Below are 16903 nucleotides of genomic sequence, written 5' to 3'. Positions count from 1 at the left end.
CATATTACATGGGAATCTTTTCATAGCAGCATCTCAAAGATCACGGTCGCTGCAATGGTATTTGACATTCATTTTGCTATTCATTTGGTTGGATGGGAACTGTTTCAAGCCTAGGTTTTGTGAGACAACTCTGCAATAGCTAAGGTCTGTTGAGTTCAGAGCCAGACAAGTGCCCTGGCCCACCATCCCCTCAAAGCAGAAGTGCTGTGGCCGGGAGAGGCAGCAATAAAACTTATCCTTTAGAAACAGAGGGATGGAAAGGATGAGAGCAGCAAGAGTCTCATGGGGAGAGAAGTTAGGAAAGGAGCTTCATTGGCAGGAGAAGGCTTAAAAGAAACAACCCACTTATTCCTCTTCCTTTTCCACCGATTCTTGTGCTTTCTCTCAGAACACAGTGTAAGCGCACCCTGGCTGCATCTGACTCTAGTGTGAGTGGTTTGGTAGAGGTGAGAGAAATGGCAGAGGGGAGGGTATGTGTATTTCTTTGGCTGGTAGGTTTCCTTTCGCTCCTCCACATATTGTGTAAAGCACCTGTAGATGAGGGGAGCGTGACTGAGTTTCAGGGTGAGGAGGAGTTTGATCAGAGCAGAGGCTGATGGCCCTAGTGCCTCAGACAGGCTTGTGCATCTATGTTCTCTGTTATTGCACAGTTTAAGCCCATTTTCCCAATCAACATCCTTTCAAGGATCTGTTCCTACAAGAGCCTACCGGGAAATGTACAGAGCAGTATGCAGATGGCCAGCTGTATCTTTCAGCTGTATCCAAAAAGGAAAGATGCAGCTGTGCTTCTATTTACGTACAGTTAAAATTAATCATACTAAGTGATGGAGAGTTAGGTCATTGAAAAGAGCCATATATAGACAGTGCCTCTATCAGAGGAACTCCAAGCACTTCAGAAAAGTGGGGATCCTCCCCATTTCACACATGAGGAAGCTAAGGTTCGGCAAGCGAGTCCTGAGGAGGACAGGTCTCTGCTGTCCGAATGCAACATATTCCCCTGTGTGCCATGGAACTCAGGGCTTGATCTGGTTCCCTTGCTAGCAAGGGCTCGGGGAGCTGTGGAGACAGCATGCTCAGCCTTGAAGAGGAAGGTGCATCTTGTTGTAGTCTTTTTGAGCACTAAAGGGTAACCCATCAGCTAGAAAAATGTATAGGCTGCATTGCCATATATTAGGCACATATCTGGTGGTCATCACCAGGGTGGATATAGATGCTTGAAGTTGTGCCGTTTTTCTATATCACATACTGTTTAAACATTATTATCATAAAATCTCAAAAAGGGCCTGTGACTGGTTCAGTCACAGAAACCCCCTTGGGACTGTCATGTGATGTGCTGAATTTACCTCTGAGCCCGTTTTCCCAGCCAGCTTGGGATTTCAGAACCATGTCTTGTTGAGCCAGACATGCTAAACTGGTCCACTCCCCCAGAGCTGCAAACTTTAACCTGCTCAGTAAGTCACCTATCTCCAGCACCCAGACACCCAGCTACCAAGGGGATCCAAACTCCAAATAAATCCATTTTACTTTGTATAAAGCTTATACAGGGTAAACTCATAAATTGTCCGCCCTCTATAACACTGATAGAGAGATTTGCACAGCTGTTTGCTCCCCCAGGTATTAATCACTTACTCTGGGTTAATTAATAAACAAAAGTGATTTTATTAAGTATAAAAAGTAGAATGTACTGGGATCAAGTAATAACAGACAGAACAAAGTAAGTTACCAAGTAAAATAAAACAAAACATGCAAGTCTAAGCCTAATACATTAAGAAATTGAATACAGGTAAATCTCACCCTTAGAGATGTTCCAATAAGCTTCTTTCACAGACTAGACTCCTTCCTAGTCTGGGCCCAATCCTTTCTCCTGGTATAGACCTTGTTAGTTCCAGCAGGCATCTTAGATGAAAAGCAGGGGCTTCCACATGTCTGGGTCCCTTTTGTTCTGTTCCACCCCCTTTTATATCTTTGGCACAAGGCGGGAATCCTTAGTCTCTCTCTGGGTTCCAACCCCTCCTTCTAAATGGAAAAGCACCGGCTTAAAGATGGATTCCAGTATCGTGTGATATGTTCACATGTCCTGTGAGATTTCATTACCCACTCACTGGCATACACATATACAGGAAGGCTTACAAGTAAACAGAGCCATCTACAACCAATTGTCCTAATTAATGGTAGCCATTAGGATTCCAAACCACGGTTAATGGCCCACACTTTCCATACCTACAATAGGACCTCAGAGTTATATTTCATATTCCTAATTTCAGATACAAGAATGATACATTCATACAAATAGGATGACCACACTCAGTAGATTGTACACTTTGTAAAGATACCATACAAGAGACCTTTTGCATAAAGCATATTCCAGTTACATCATATTCACACTTATAAACATATCTTTATAAAACATGTGGAGTGCAACATCACAGGGCCACAACTCAAAGAAACATAGGCTAATTTTGCCCAAAATTGGCAGAAAGCTTCTAAATACAATTGGTAATGCAACTATGTACTCAAAAGAGTAGTGGTTTTGGAAAGTTTGGGAAATATTTAGACCCAGGTGATACATTTTATGCATTTTCCTGTACTTTTTTGCCTTTGTTTAAAGCAAAAGTCTGTAGTCACATGACAGTATGAGCTTGTTTGTACCAGGTAATACATCAAAATATTTGTCATTATTTGTAGAATGGACTTTTCTGAGAAAGTTTTTGTGTCTGTTATTTTTATGAAGTTATGCAGATAAGACCCTTGACCCTGAATTATAAAACATATTTTTATGGGAGACACAAGGTGGGTGAAGTAATATCTTTTATTGGCATAGACTTTTTGTTATCTGCTTGGCCAGAGACATAAGTCTGAAGCACACATGGTACAATTGTAATTATCTTCTATCATGGAATACAATACAATGACAATACATATCAACGTTATAATTCAGTAATGACTCTTAATAGAAGGGCTGTAGAATGTCTTGCATGACTATATTGTGTGACTAATAAAGTATAACTACGTACTCTTATGTAACCCCCTACATAGAACTATGAGCTACTGAATGTCTAATGCAACACCCCTTCAAGCTATATTTACTCACAAAAATAGTCAGTAGTTTGTAGATATTTGAAACATTTCTACATCCCCTCAGAATCTGTCTGGTGCATTCAATACTCAGTTACTACACTTGTCACTGTTGTATGCATCGGAGCACACCAAACCTTCCCTCGGCATTTGCATCTCCTTGTTGCACAAGTGCTCTCACAGCCACACTGCACAAAGGTGAGGATGGCTTCTGGCACAGGGGGCAGCACCATCATTTTAAGAACAAGCTGCCCCCTGGTATCTATCACCTGTTCCTTGTTAACTGGGGACACTTGATGAGACTGAACTGTTGCATGATTCCACAGGCCTAACTGATAGTTTGCACATTTCAGGTGCTGCCTAAAGGAGGGCATTGTTAGTGGAAGTTTCTCACTTGTGTTGTTCTTAGCAAACAACCTGTAGCCACATTAGCTGGAGATGCTTCCTTCTTGCCACAGCACAATAGGGATACCTGCGAGATATTGGCTGCTGACCCTGAAAAAGCTGCAGTTGGGTTGGACTGCAGTTACCTACCTTCAAATCTTGCTAGTGATACTAAGCAAGGATTACTTGATTCCGCTACTGCTTGATTCTTCATTAACTCTCGGGTTAGGTCAGGTCTGCCCATGACATGAATTGAAAGTAATGGTCCTAATTTATAACCCCATCGACAGACAGAGACGTGGCCACTGCTAGAATGTTGTACCCACTTTGATATGTGACCATATGTTTTTCTGCTCTTTGCTCACACTGTCGATAACGAGAGCAGGCTGATAAATGACTGCATGCGGTTAGGTTACTGACACACCGTAGCTGAAATTTCACGTGTTCTTGGGATGGGAAAGAAATCTTTTCTTTTGCACCAAGCTAGGGAAAACATGAGCAGTATTCACACACTGTATCTCACTCGTCTTCCCTTGATCTCGCAAATAAAAGCTCCCAAACCCCACAATCTAGGCATTATTTGATTTTCCCTTTGGAATGATGAAGTGGTGCTGCTGTGAGCAAGCCAGGGACTGCTAACAGGCCCAAGGATACACACAGGCTGCAGTAGCATTTCTGTTTAAAGGTGAACGTTCAAAGTGCTCTAATGTTCATAGAGTCAGATGGGCTTGGAAATTGGTATGCTTGTACAGTGCCTCTTAACCTTTTTTCATTTGCAGACCCCCTAAACATTTCAAATGGAAATCTTAGACATATCTATGAACCGCTAGGGGACGGGGAACACAGGGTGAAAACCACTGTGCTAGGAGCAGGGTGTGGGTACTATTTGTGGTGCAAATTTGGGGTCATGGTCAAGGAGTACCTGAGCGATAGCGCTTTTCCCCTACCAGCACATGAACTGTATTTAAAGTGCTGTAAAATGCAAATGCACAGCCAGAGAACTGGTATGCCAGTTTAAGACCCAGAGTTGTGTTTGAGGTACAAGTTTGGGGTCATTTGGTGACTAGAACCTCTCCTTTCTCCTGACTTGTTTTTACAATGGGGAAAACTACCCCGGGAACTCCAGTACAGTGGTGCTAGAACAATTTTTGTAGTGGAGGGAGAGGGGGTGCTGATGATGGTGCTTGTTATTTCTACTTCAAGCCAGAGGGTGCGGCAGCACCCCTAGCTCCTGCACCACTGCTCCGGTTGGGTGGCAGTCCAAACAGAGCTGATGCAGCAGGCGTGCAGTTCTGAGCTGGGGCGTGAACTGAAAATGAGCGTGCTCAGTACATGCCACATGACATATGGGTAATGTTGAGTTAACTCTGCCTTCAGCTTGCTGAGAAGGGATTTGAACCTTCATCCCTTCCATCTCACGTGGCTGTCCTAAGCGCTGCACAAGAAGGTATTCTGATAGGGCTCCCTCCCTCTTTTCTGATGAATCTATTCCACTTTAACTACATATTAATTGGGCCAAAAGAAGCCTCAGAAGCCCTTGTGGTATGGAGATTAGGGGATTCAACTAAAGCGTGGAAGACCCTGGTTCAAATTTGGCCTCTGCCCGGGCAAAAGGCGGTAGCAGAGGGGATCTGCCCCGGAAGTGAGTGCCCGTGTCACTGAACAATGGGCTGTTCTGTGAGGGGCTGTTGCACTTTTAATTAAATGAATTAGAAAAGAAAACATCTGAATCACTCTTCTGTCCCCACTGGTTAGGTGGGAGATCCCAGGTCAAACCCTTTGCAAAGGGGTTTAATCAGGCGCCTCCCACCTCCCAGGGAGGGTCAGAGGTGAGAGATCTCTGTCCAAACCCCTCTCTGTCCCAAGAAGACAATGGCCTCCAGAGAGGCTTTGGACAGGGTTTGTCCCACCTCAAAGGACAGTCACTGGGGAAGCAGAACAATCCCTCTTCAGCCCCATTCTTAGCAGGCAGAGGTGGGATTCAAACCAGGATGATGGACTCATAGGGCCATAGGCTTAAAAGGAGCAGCAATACTCATTTAGTCTAACCCCTGTCAAGGTGCAGGATTTGTAGTGTCTAAATGATCCAAGACAGAAGGCTCTCCAGCCTCCTCTTGGAAACCTCCAGAGAAGGCACTTCCACGCCCTCCTGAGACAGGTTGTTCCATTGTCCTGCAGGTCTCCATTACTCCAGCCTGAAAATCAGGGCACACACCTCAGTGCTGGAGATCCATCTTCAATCCCCTTTTAACAGGCAGTGAGGGAATATGAACCAGCCTCTCCTATGCCCCAGGCAAGTAGCCTAACCATGGGGCTAGCAAGGGAGTCTCACTGTGAGCTGGGCTAGTTAATTAAACAGCTTCAACAGCAAGATTGCCTGCCCATTAACATAGCCCACAGGCCAATGATGAGGGTGGTCAGCTGAGAGGGGACAAATGAAATCCCTTAGCCTAAAGGTTACACAGGAGAGCTCTTCCCCCTCCCCCAGCTGTTTTGTGTGGTATTCGACATGTATACAATCTCACAAGGAACAGTTTGGGCACCTAAGTCACCTGACTCCAAGCAAGGGGTTCTTGGCTGTGGCTCACAAGCTGAGCTAGGCCCCGCACTCCCTGACAGGAAGGGCGTAGCACAACTCCCCTCATCGCCAGGCGATAGCTTAGGCGGCTCCCTGCCTAGTATGCTGGCTTTCGCGCAGCCCTGTCTTCAGTGCCTGGCTCTCCCCAGCCATTGAAGAGGGAGCCTAAGTCCCTAACGCCAGCTTTGCGGAGCCCATTGTTGTGCCAATGATTTCAAAATTTGACTTTGTTTTGCCAAGTTATGGCCATTTTGGTTTGGCTGTCCGATTATTGGGGGGGGGGAGAATTGCACCATGGCCAGCATGTCCATCCACCCTACTGCTGACCACCAGCTGTGTGCCCAACATACGGTAGCAATGAAGTTTTTCTAGCTGATGGTTACCCAACTTATCTTAGGTGCCTGTACACAAATGTAAGAAGCCTGGGAAACAAGCAGGAAGAATTGGAAGTCCTGGCACAGTCGAGGAACTATGATTGGAATAACGGAGACTTGGTGGAGTAACTCACATAACTGGAGCACTATCATGGATGGACATAAATTGTTCAGGGAGGACAGGAAGGGGAGGAAAGGTGGAGGAGTTGCACTGTATGTAAGAGAGCGGTATGATTGCTCAGAGCTCCAGTATGAAACTGGAGAAAAACCTGTTGAGTCTTTGGGTTAAGTTTGGAGGCGAGAGCAACAAGGGTGATGCCGTGGTGGACATCTGCTGTAGACCACCGAACCAGGAGGATGAAGTAGACGAGGCTTTCTTCGGACAATTAACTGAAGTTTCCAGAGCACAGGTCCTGGTTTTCCTGTGGGACTTCAATCACCCCTAGGAGAACAATACAGCAGTGCATAGAACATCCAGGAAGTCTTTGGAAAGTGTTGGGGACAACTTCCTGGTGCAAGTGCTGGAGGAACCAACTAGGGACCGTGCTCCTCTTGACCTGCTGCTCACAAACAGGGAAGAATTGGTAGGGGAAGTAGAAGTGGGTGGCAACTTGGGCAGCAGTAACCATGAGATGGTCCAGTTCAGCATCCTGACAAAAGGAAGAAAGGAAAGCAGCAAAATACAGACCCTGGACTTCAGAAAAGCAGACTTTGACTCCCTCAGGGAACTGATGGGCAAGATCCCTTGGGAGGCTAATCTGAGGGGGAAAGGAGTCCAGGAGAGCTGGCTGTATTTTAAATAAGCTTTGTTGAGGGTACAGGAACAAACCATCCCGGTGTACAGAAAGGATAGCAAATATGGGAGGCGGCCAGCTTGGCTTAACAGAGAAATCTTCGATGAGGTTAAACACCAAAAGGAAACTTACAGAAGTGGAAACTTGGACAGATAACTAGGGAGGAGTATAAAAATATTGCTCGAGCATGCAGGGGTGTAATCAAGAAGACCAAAGCACAATTGGAGTTGCAGCTAGCAAGGGATGTGAAGGGTAACAAGAAGGGTTTCTACAGGTAAGTTAGCAACAAGATGGTCAGGGAAAGTGTTGGCCCCTTACTAAATGGGGGAGGCAACCTAGTGACAGATGATGTGGAAAAAGCTGAAGTACTCAATGCTTTTTTTGCCTAGGTCTTCACAGACTGGGTCAGCTCCCAGACTGCTTCACTGGGCAGCACAGTATGGGGAGGATGTGAGCAGCCCTAAGTGGTGAAAGAACAGGTTAAGGACTATTTAGAAAGGCAGGACATGCGCAAGTCCATGGGGCCGGACGCAATGCATCCAAGGGTGCTGAGGGAATTGGCTGATGTGATTGCAGAGCTATTGGCCATTATCTTTGGCGATCAGGGGAGGTCCCGGACGATTGGAAAAAGGCAAATATAGTGCCCATCTTTTAAAAAGGGAAGAAGGAGAATCCAGGGAACTACAGATTGGTCAGCCTCACCTCAGTCCCCGGAAAAATCATGGAGCAGGTCCTCAAGGATCCATTTTGAAGCACTTGGAGGAGAGGAAGATGATCAGAAACAGTCAACACGGATTCACCAAGGGCAAGTTATGCCTGACCAACCTGACTGATGAGATAACTGGCTCTGTGGATATGGGGAAAGCAGTGGACACAATATACCTTGACTTTAGCAAAGCTTTTGATACAGTCTCCCACAGTATTCTTGCTAGCAAGTTAAAGAAGTATGGATTGGATGAATGAACTATAAGGTGGATAGAAAGCTGGCTAGATTGTCAAGCTCAACGGATAGCAATCAACAGCTCGATGTCTAGTTGGCAGGCGGTATCAAGCGGAGTGCCCCAGGGTCGGTCCTGGGGCCAGTTTTGTTCAACATCTTCATTAATGAGCTGGATGATGGGATTAATTGCATCCTCAGCAATTTTGTGGATGACACTAAGCTGGGGGAGATACACTGGAGGGTAGGGATAGGTTCCAGCGTGACCTAGACAAATTGGAGTATTGGACCAAAAGAAATCTGATGAGGTTCAAGTGCAGAGTCCTACACTTAGGACAGAAGAATCCCATGCACCACTACAGGCTGGGGACCGACTGGCTAAGTGGCAGTTCTGCAGAAAAGGACCTGGGCATTACAGTAGATGAGAAGCTGGATATGAGTCAGCAGTGTGCCCTTGTTGTCAAGAAGGCTAACGGCATATTGGGCTGTATAAGTAGGACCATTGCCAGCAGATCGAGGGAGGTGATTATTCCCTTCTATTCGGCACTGGTGAGGCCACATTTGGAGTGTTGCATCCAGTTTGGGGCCCCCCACTATAGAAAGGATGTGGACAAATTGGAGCAAGTCCAACAGAGGGCAACAAAAATGATTAGGGGGGCTGGAACACATGACTTACGAGGAGAGGCTGAGGGGACTGGGTTTATATAGTCTGCAGAAGAGAATAGTGAGGGGGGATTTGATAGCAGCCTTCAACTACCTGAAGGGGGGGGTTCCAAAGAGGATGGAGTTTGGCTGTTCTCAGTGGTGGCAGATGACAGAACAAGGAGTAGTAAGGGAGGTCTAGGTTGGATATTAGGAAACACTATTTCACTAGGAGGGTGGTGAAGCCCTGGAATGGGTTACCTCGGGAGGTGGTGGAATCTCCATCCTTAGAGGTTTTTAAGGCCCGGCGTGACAAAGCCCTGGCTGGGATGATTTAATTGGTGTTGGTCCTGCTTTGAGCAGGGGGTTGGACTAGACACCTCCTGAGGTCTCTTCCAACCCTAATCTTCTATGAGTCTATAACTCATTAATAATGCCCCATGTTAATTCTGGCCTGTATCCTAGCACTTTCCTGTAAGCCCTCCCACTGATGCTGGATCTAGAGTAATAGCTCTAGACGGAGGTACACTAGGCTGGAAGGAAGGTCAATGAGCGGAATTATAGGCAATGGTGCATTCTCAGGGTGCTTGACAGGACTTTGAGGCCCCCCACCATGTACACATACACACACCCTTCAAGCATATGTCAGGTAGGAGGAGGAGGGGGAAACATTAAGGCTCCATTAAGGTTGCTATGGCTTTTTCCAGTGCCCACAGCACTGCTGAACTTAAAGGACCGTTTGACTCTTTCGTTCAAAAGCTCTAATTGCAATGGCTGAGTTTGTGCAGTAGAGAAATTTATTTGAACATAAGCTTTCGTGACCTACAGCTCACTTCATCTGTAGCTCACGAAAGCTTATGCTCAAATAAATTTGTTAGTCTCTAAGGTGCCACAAGTACTCCTTTTCTTTTTGCAAATACAGACTAACACGGCTGCTACTCTGAAACCTGTGCAGTAGAGGGTGACGTTAGGCAGAGCATCACAATAGTTGCTGTGCAGTGTAAAGAGAGGCCAATTTCAGCCCCCGTGCAAACACTGCCTCAGTCGTGTTTTCCATGCTAACAATAGTTGAACAACTCTGACCATTAATCTGCCCCAGCTCCTGTTGAACTGGTATTGCCCCATAGGCTGGCTTTGGTTACGTGGGCTTTCAGCAGAGGCAGGCCCTGCCCCAGTACTTGGTGTGAGCTAGCATGAGAGCGGCCAAAAGTCCTTTGCTGCCAGCAGAGGGAGGGGAAGGTTTGAACAGCAGCCACTGAAGCAAAACCAGGGTCCTAGCTCCAGCCCTGCACTTGTGGGCAGGGATGGGGGCAGGGAAAGTGAGGGGAGGAGCAGGGGAAGTGGCAGGGAGGGAAACAAAGGTGACAGCAGGTTGCGGGGAGGGGGTGGCTACAAAAAGCACAGAATTAAATGAGTGCCTGGAAAAGAGAGAGAAATGTTTTAAAGTCTGGCCATGCCTGCAGCTGGGAGGTTGGGGAAGAGCCAGTCTAAGTGCAGACGTGGGCTGTGTCTACACTGCGCCCCAGCCCTGGGAGACAGATACTCTGCTTGAGCTAGTGTGCTCCAAACTGGAGTTTGGATGCTGCAGCATAGGCTAGTAACCTGAGTAGAAGCCCACCTGACACACACCCTGGGGTCCAAATTTGGAGGGCCTGGGCTAGCTCTATTACAGAGGCAAAACCAATGATCAACTAGCCAAAATGAGAAACCAGGTTCCAAACAGAGCTGTAGGTGCTCCACATCTCTGCAAAGCTGCTGCTTCTATTGAGGTGCCTAAATATGGCAAGTAAGGGTCTAATTTTAAACACCCGTATGAAAATTTTGGCATGGATTTAGCTTCCTATTTATTGCTAATGGGCTCTAATTAACTGACACCCACATGAAATGAATGTATCTTCTAAATCACATTAATTAGCCCAGTGTCTCTTCCCACTCAGACTGTAGTGTGTTTTCCAGGATCTAAGGCCCCAGTTAAGATCCCAACCCTTTCAGCCTCACAGATCTTCCATGATCAGCCCCTGCAATTTTCCAGACATGTGCTCTCCTCTCTACTGTTCATTTCTTCTTTCCTTCCTGGAGATCTGGGTGAAAGAGCTACAAACCTACCATGTGCTGTGTATGAACACATCTGCATACCCCAAGACCAATTCTGTTGATATACAGAATGATTAAAAGTGAGCCTGATAGATAAAGAAGGAGCAAACACTAGGCATTACTGGAAATGGACATGAAAATCCCTACAATATGGTGGGACCCTCATATAGCAAGCAAGCAAACAAACTGCACCTGCGTATCTCCCTGCAAAAGTCCAAGTCTTTCTTGATCCCCATGAGTCATTCCTGATTGCAATTCCCAGTAGCAATGGGCAACCCCAATACAGCAGTCTAACACATGAGAATTTATAGGCCACGATTAACAATTTCTCAAACTTTGTTTCAGACACCTGCAGAGTGCTCCCTGTAAAGGGTTCCAGCATGTTAAAGTGGACACTCTGACTCAGCCTGAAGCAGTTTCCAGTGTATCTGTGCCAGGTAAGGGCAACGGCAGTTAAAGGATCTTAATACCTGAAGGGACTTGGAAGCAAACGCTCCTGCTTCAGCCCATTTCAGGCAGATGGCTGAAAGTCCTCAAGGGACTAAGCAGCAGGCTCTCAGTTGAATTACTAGTGAGCTCTGTGCCCTAGCAAAAAAGCTGTCTTGGAGCCTTAAAGTGTACCAGTCTGCACACACCCTGCCCTGCCCAGTAAATTCCATTGAGCGGTACTTTGTCCTGCAGGACAGGAATGTAAAGATTCCAGGGGTTATATTTTTAAATACATTACGCTCTAGGCATTGAAACAGCTTGCAGTGCCACAACTCACCATCCACACACCGTGGGGGCCTGATTCTTCATGACCAGATACCCTCTGGAGTCATTTAAGCCTACACTGGGTATAAAATGCTACCCAGCTCAAATGATGGTAGCACTTGGCGCGCCCCCCAGTGTAAATGACTGTATCAAGTATAACACACTGGAGAATCAGGCCCATTGTGTTCTTCGCACAGAGGTTACTCCTCCATGAGAGCAGCATAAAACATTGTGTGTTTAAAGTGGGACTGCTCAGTCATTGTGGATTTTTTGCTTGTATATGTCAGGAGTTTTTCACTTTCCAGGGTAAATATTTGTATGCAACTCACTGCAAGACAAAATGAGTCCACATTTCTCACTGCTGAACAAAGAAGCTCAGCTGCTGATTTTTCAAGTTTATAAAAGCCCCAGGACTGGAAGCCCACACACACAATTTTTTTGCTGGTGTAACTTGGTTGGTTAAGAATGTGATTTTTAAAAAAACCCAATAGAGCAACACCGCCTACCATGGATGCGGCAATGCCCTATGAAGGTCCTTAGTCCCATATGGGAATAAGCTATACCAGTATAACACACATCCACACAAAAAGGGTTGTACTACTTTAACCAGTATAGATAAAGCAACACAACTTATGAATGAAGACAAGGCCTTATCCATTGTGTGCCTCAGTTTGCCCCTGCAGCTAATAACTACTTACCTCCCACAGGCTCTGTGAGAGTTTAATTAGCTTGCAAAGTACTTAGGGGGTCTAATGGATGTGCTAGCAACATGCAGCATTTAATTACTTAAACAATTCATTTTTTAGTACACCTGTAAACAGCTGAATTCTGCTCTCATTCTCACAGTCATAAATTCAGATTGATCCGAGTGAGGGGGCTCCCGCTTTACACCAGTGTTACCAGTACAGGATTTGACCCACTGTGCCTATCCCTCAACACTTTAGCTGTGTGACAAGATACCTGCCCTCTGAGTGATTTGTTTTGCAAGTTCTTCCCATTTGTGCTGCAATGAGCAGTCTAGCTCTGACACAGCCTCCTCCCACCTCACCACCCCAGGGAGGGTTAGCCATTGCCCACACAAAGCTTCGTGGGGGGCGGGGGGGAGACTGAGCTCCTGCCTTGACTGGTTGTTCTCTTGCAGCTGCCTGGTGCACTCTGAACAGAGATTGAATCCTCGGCCAGCACGGAGTCAAGCAGCAAGGTGACCCGTTGCACTTCCAGGCTCTCTTGCCTTTTCTGTCCAATGAATTCTCTCCCCCTTTGCACAGGACTAAACTCCTGTCTTTTCTAATGCCTGTTACAGGTGATGTCTTTTGAGTTCACTACTAACCAAGAATGTCAGCAATGTATTTGCTAGGTGTTTGAAGTGAAGGAAAAAACATAACCACCCCGCCCCACTGTCATAGCTCCTAAACGCTCCCCTTAAAGCTTGGGATGGAGCTGAGTCTGCCAGTCTCCTGCCCCCAACAGCCCCATTGCAGGGATTCATGGGTTTAGTCTTGGCTCTGTCCCAGACTTGCTCTGTGACAGTGGGCAAGTTGCTTATCCTTCCTGTGCCTTGGTAAAGTGAGGATAATAGAACAGCTTGGCCAGAATGGTCAAACCTGCCTGCCAGCACGTAGGGCCTTATTTTCAACACAATAGTAAGATAGTGACAGACTCATACTCGAGCCCCATCTCATGTAGGATCCTGTCTAAGAGGGGCCAACACCAGGTCACCTCCATTAAGGAGTTTAAATGTCAACACTGGTGTTAGTTTCTTTGTCTAGTAGTTTTGAAAGAAAATAAGTTATAGCAGGGGCAGGATTATGCTGTAAGAGTTCGCCCTGAGGTTTCACTAGTCCACTGCTGCATAGCATAACAGGCCTTACTCCTGGAGAGAAGGAGACATTCTGCCACTGCCTTAGAACTAGATACAAAGGGTTCACCATTTTAACTTGTTCATCAGGTTTCTCCTTCCCTCCCCCGTCCTACCTCTTGGCTCCATAATTAGTTTCCTTCACATTAACACCAATGCATGCTAAATAAGCCTTGATGTACTAGAGATGCCTTCTGGCTGTAGAAAGTAGCAATCTGTTCCTTTACTAAGTTTGGTGCATTTTGTATTTGTTTCTAATGGGGACAGAAGCAGGGGAGACTAGTCTTTGGGATGCAGGCTTGCTTATTTCTTCACTTTGACTGTAACATTTGATATTATTCTATCTGTATGTTCGATATCATCTGGCTCTTAACCCATAGTACACTGTAGGAAATTCAATATTAGGATATGTACAGTTAGATAATACAGAGACTAAATAAAACGTAACTGGGAAATGGTGGTGGTTTTATTCTAAATCGCTCCTTGCTCTTCAACAGGGAAACAGAATGGAAGTAGTTTTGTGAACTTGTAATGAAAAACACATCAAAATAATTAAGAGTAGGTGGAAAATAAAGGGCAATTATGCACAAAATCACTGTTCTACATAGAGGGAACTCCATGATCCTTATATTGAAGATGAGATGCCACAGTGCCTGTACAGTGAGGGGAGGGGTAACTGCAGCTGTACAGATAGGACCAAGCTTGCTCAAGTAACAACAGCAGTGAAGCCCCAGGAGCGTAGGTGCTACCCTCGCTTCTTGAGCTGCTGTGTATACATGTGCATAAAGGATCTAGGTGTTGAACATGCAAGTTTAATACTTATACAAGTCTAACTCTGGTAATGGACCTTCTGTCTCTATTCTAGCAATACCAATATGAATACAAAACATGATATTTCAAAGATTTGCCCTTTTTCCAGAATGCACACACTCATCCATTCTGTGTTTTACTCCCACTTTGCACAGATGTAAAGGGGTGTCTAGTTATTGCCTTGAACAGGGTGTGTAATAAGGGTAACACAATGGGAAAGCTGGAATTTGAGATGACAGTAACAGACCATAGTTTGAAGAGGAGAGTATCAGGGACACCTTGGATTGCCCTTTCTCCTCCAGGGGTTGCTCTAATGAAAGGAAACCATGTACCATCAAACATCAGAAGGGAAGAATATATAAAGGTGTGAGGAGGTACAATGATCTTAGAGCATCACTTTGACAGGCACCCTGCTGCATGGTAATGCTCGTCATTTAGCCAATTTACCCCTAGGATTTAGCAAACAGGAGAGACTGTAAATACATTTTTTTTTAAAGCTACAGTGAATGCAAACAGGGAAAGGCTGAGAAACATCCATCAGTCATTTGGAAACCATGCTGTCCTCCAGTAAGATGCATTGTTCTTTGCAAGCACGGCTGCTGGGTACCTGTAAGCAGCTATAATTTGTAGACCAGCTCCATGACAGCAATGGTTGTGCTCTGACCAAAGACAAAAGCTCCACAGAGAATGGAGATGACACCCCAAGCAACCAAACAGGACCTAGAAAATAGAAGAACAGTGCAATAGAACTCTAGGCAATGATTTAGTTTCCCAGGGGGAGGCTGATTTAAAGAGAAATGTTACCATGAATACAACTCTTCCCCTGGACATTGCCAAAATGAGAAATCAACTTTTGTTCATCGTGTTTTTTAAACCCAAGATCTCAAACTACCACTGGTCCCCTAACTATACTGTTCTTCATACTGAGCTAGCTCATAGTGATGCAGCCTTAACACCGTATTTTACTGAGAGGGGGAATGTTGCCCAATGACACCTTGTCAGCTGGTTGGAGGGGGGGGAAGAGAAGTGTATAAGTGCCCACTACAAGTTAATTAAGCCTGACCCCCATTTCTCTGTCCTTCCAGCCCCAGTGTAAGGTTCTCCTGGAGCAGCAAAGTGCTGGGCCCTGTAATTTCTGCCCCTCTCTACTAAACAGCGGTTATCAGAAAAGACAACCCTTGTTGGGGGAACACGGAGGCAGCAGCTCATACATACAATCACTTTTCCCTGTAGAGCCCACACCCTTTCAGGGGATGAGCTGGGTTCAGTTTCTTCCTGTGTAATGAGAGACTGTTGAGTGGCTGTAGTCAAAATATCAGTACTGATGCACACATCAGAAAGAACCCAGCTTGACTTTCAGGTCTGAGCTAGAACTTCTGCCAGGGACACGTGCGCTAGTAGCCAAGGAGAGACAAAAGAACATGGACTCCTCACCTCATTCATGCAAAGTCAAACCATACTTCTAAGAGAAAAGCATCCCATTTTGCACAAAATAGTTGCAGGGCTCTCACTTATGAGAAGTTGTCAATACAGCCTCTACTACACAGAAACGTGGGCCCCGCTGAAGAATAAGAAACTTTCCTTGTGCTCCTGTTTCCTCACTTGTTAGTATGGCTATAACATTGCATTAAACTAGCTTTGCTATTTTTTCTTAGCCCAGGGTCCATCTTCCTGACCAAAGTAAAAACCTTCCAGACTTTTGACATTTTAGTCAAATAAATTCCATGACAACACTAATAAAGAGGAGCTGGACACTGAAAGACCCTCAATCGTAGAGGCTTTAAAAACATCCTAGTTTGCTTTCAGGGTAGTTATGAATATTTTCTTTGAAAGAGAAGGATGTTTGAGTAAAGCTACAAGACTCTGTCTGAAAACATGCCCACAGAACCTGTCAGCTGAGCGAGTGGTTTGTTCATTGCAAGGCAGGAGAAGCGATAATCTGACAACTCTCTTCCGGTGAGCAGGACTGTCCCTGTCCATCTGAGCTATAGTGAAATGCAAAATTCAGTTTAAGAAACTTACATTGAAAGATACTTGTGAATTTGGTTGTGTCTTGACTTACGTAACCAGTCTTTGAAATTCACAGAGACCCAAAGCTCTGCTTATTCACCATTTAATTTGCTTAGGGCTTAAATGTGACTTGTGCTGGCTCTCTCTACAGGCCCATTCATTTCCCCCATCCCAGATGCGATAGCTGAGAGACCTGAACCCATGACCTCCAGCATCAGAAGTGGGAGTCTTAGGTCTAAACCTACCAGGCAGCTGCACAGGGGTAAACAAACTGATTCCTCTCCAGCCTCTTCTTAAAGCCAACTCCAGTCTCACAAACCCTCCATCCCACCCTGCCAAAGCCCATTAAAAAATGATAGGCCAGCATGGGGTAGTTCATATATTACCTCCGGGCTTTGGACGTTCTTGAAATAAGCTCAGGAGGGAATTACATCCAGCCCTCTTTGGCCAGAAGCACAAATGGTTACAACATGGAAACCAGCTAGTGGGGCAGCATTATTTCAGGCAAAGAATCCTGGGAAGAACCAAAAGGACTTGCGGGGGAGTGGGGAGCGGAGAAAGCAGACTCCAGCACCCGTGAAAAGGGCAAGTTAT

The 16903-nt window shown here is 45.7% G+C and overlaps 2 protein-coding genes across 7 annotated transcripts in view; one reads left to right on the top strand and one right to left on the bottom strand.

Moving 5' to 3' along the window:
* The window catches only part of NECAB2 (N-terminal EF-hand calcium binding protein 2), a 394502-nt gene extending 380558 nt beyond the window's left edge, over positions 1-13944 (top strand). For all 3 annotated transcript variants that reach the window (XM_043495046.1, XM_038368806.1, XM_038368807.2), the window contains 2 exons: positions 11224-11315; positions 12773-13944. In XM_043495046.1, coding sequence (XP_043350981.1) covers positions 11224-11315; positions 12773-12801 — 121 coding nt within the window. In that variant the 3' untranslated portion in view covers positions 12802-13944. The remainder of the gene's footprint in view (positions 1-11223; positions 11316-12772) is intronic.
* Positions 13933-16903, bottom strand: part of SLC38A8 (solute carrier family 38 member 8) — a 34543-nt gene continuing 31572 nt past the window's right edge. For 3 of the 4 annotated variants that reach the window (XM_043495045.1, XM_038368793.2, XM_038368801.2), the window contains one exon: positions 13933-15019. In XM_043495045.1, the coding sequence (XP_043350980.1) occupies positions 14917-15019 (103 nt within the window). In that variant the 3' untranslated portion in view covers positions 13933-14916. Of the gene's footprint in view, positions 16285-16903 lie in introns of all 4 variants that reach the window. The other variant, XM_038368796.2, reaches the window with a different exon arrangement.

Source organism: Dermochelys coriacea, chromosome 12, assembly GCF_009764565.3.
Source record: "Dermochelys coriacea isolate rDerCor1 chromosome 12, rDerCor1.pri.v4, whole genome shotgun sequence".
Classification (NCBI taxonomy): Eukaryota; Metazoa; Chordata; order Testudines; family Dermochelyidae; genus Dermochelys; species Dermochelys coriacea.
This window is presented reverse-complemented; position numbering and strand designations above follow the sequence as displayed.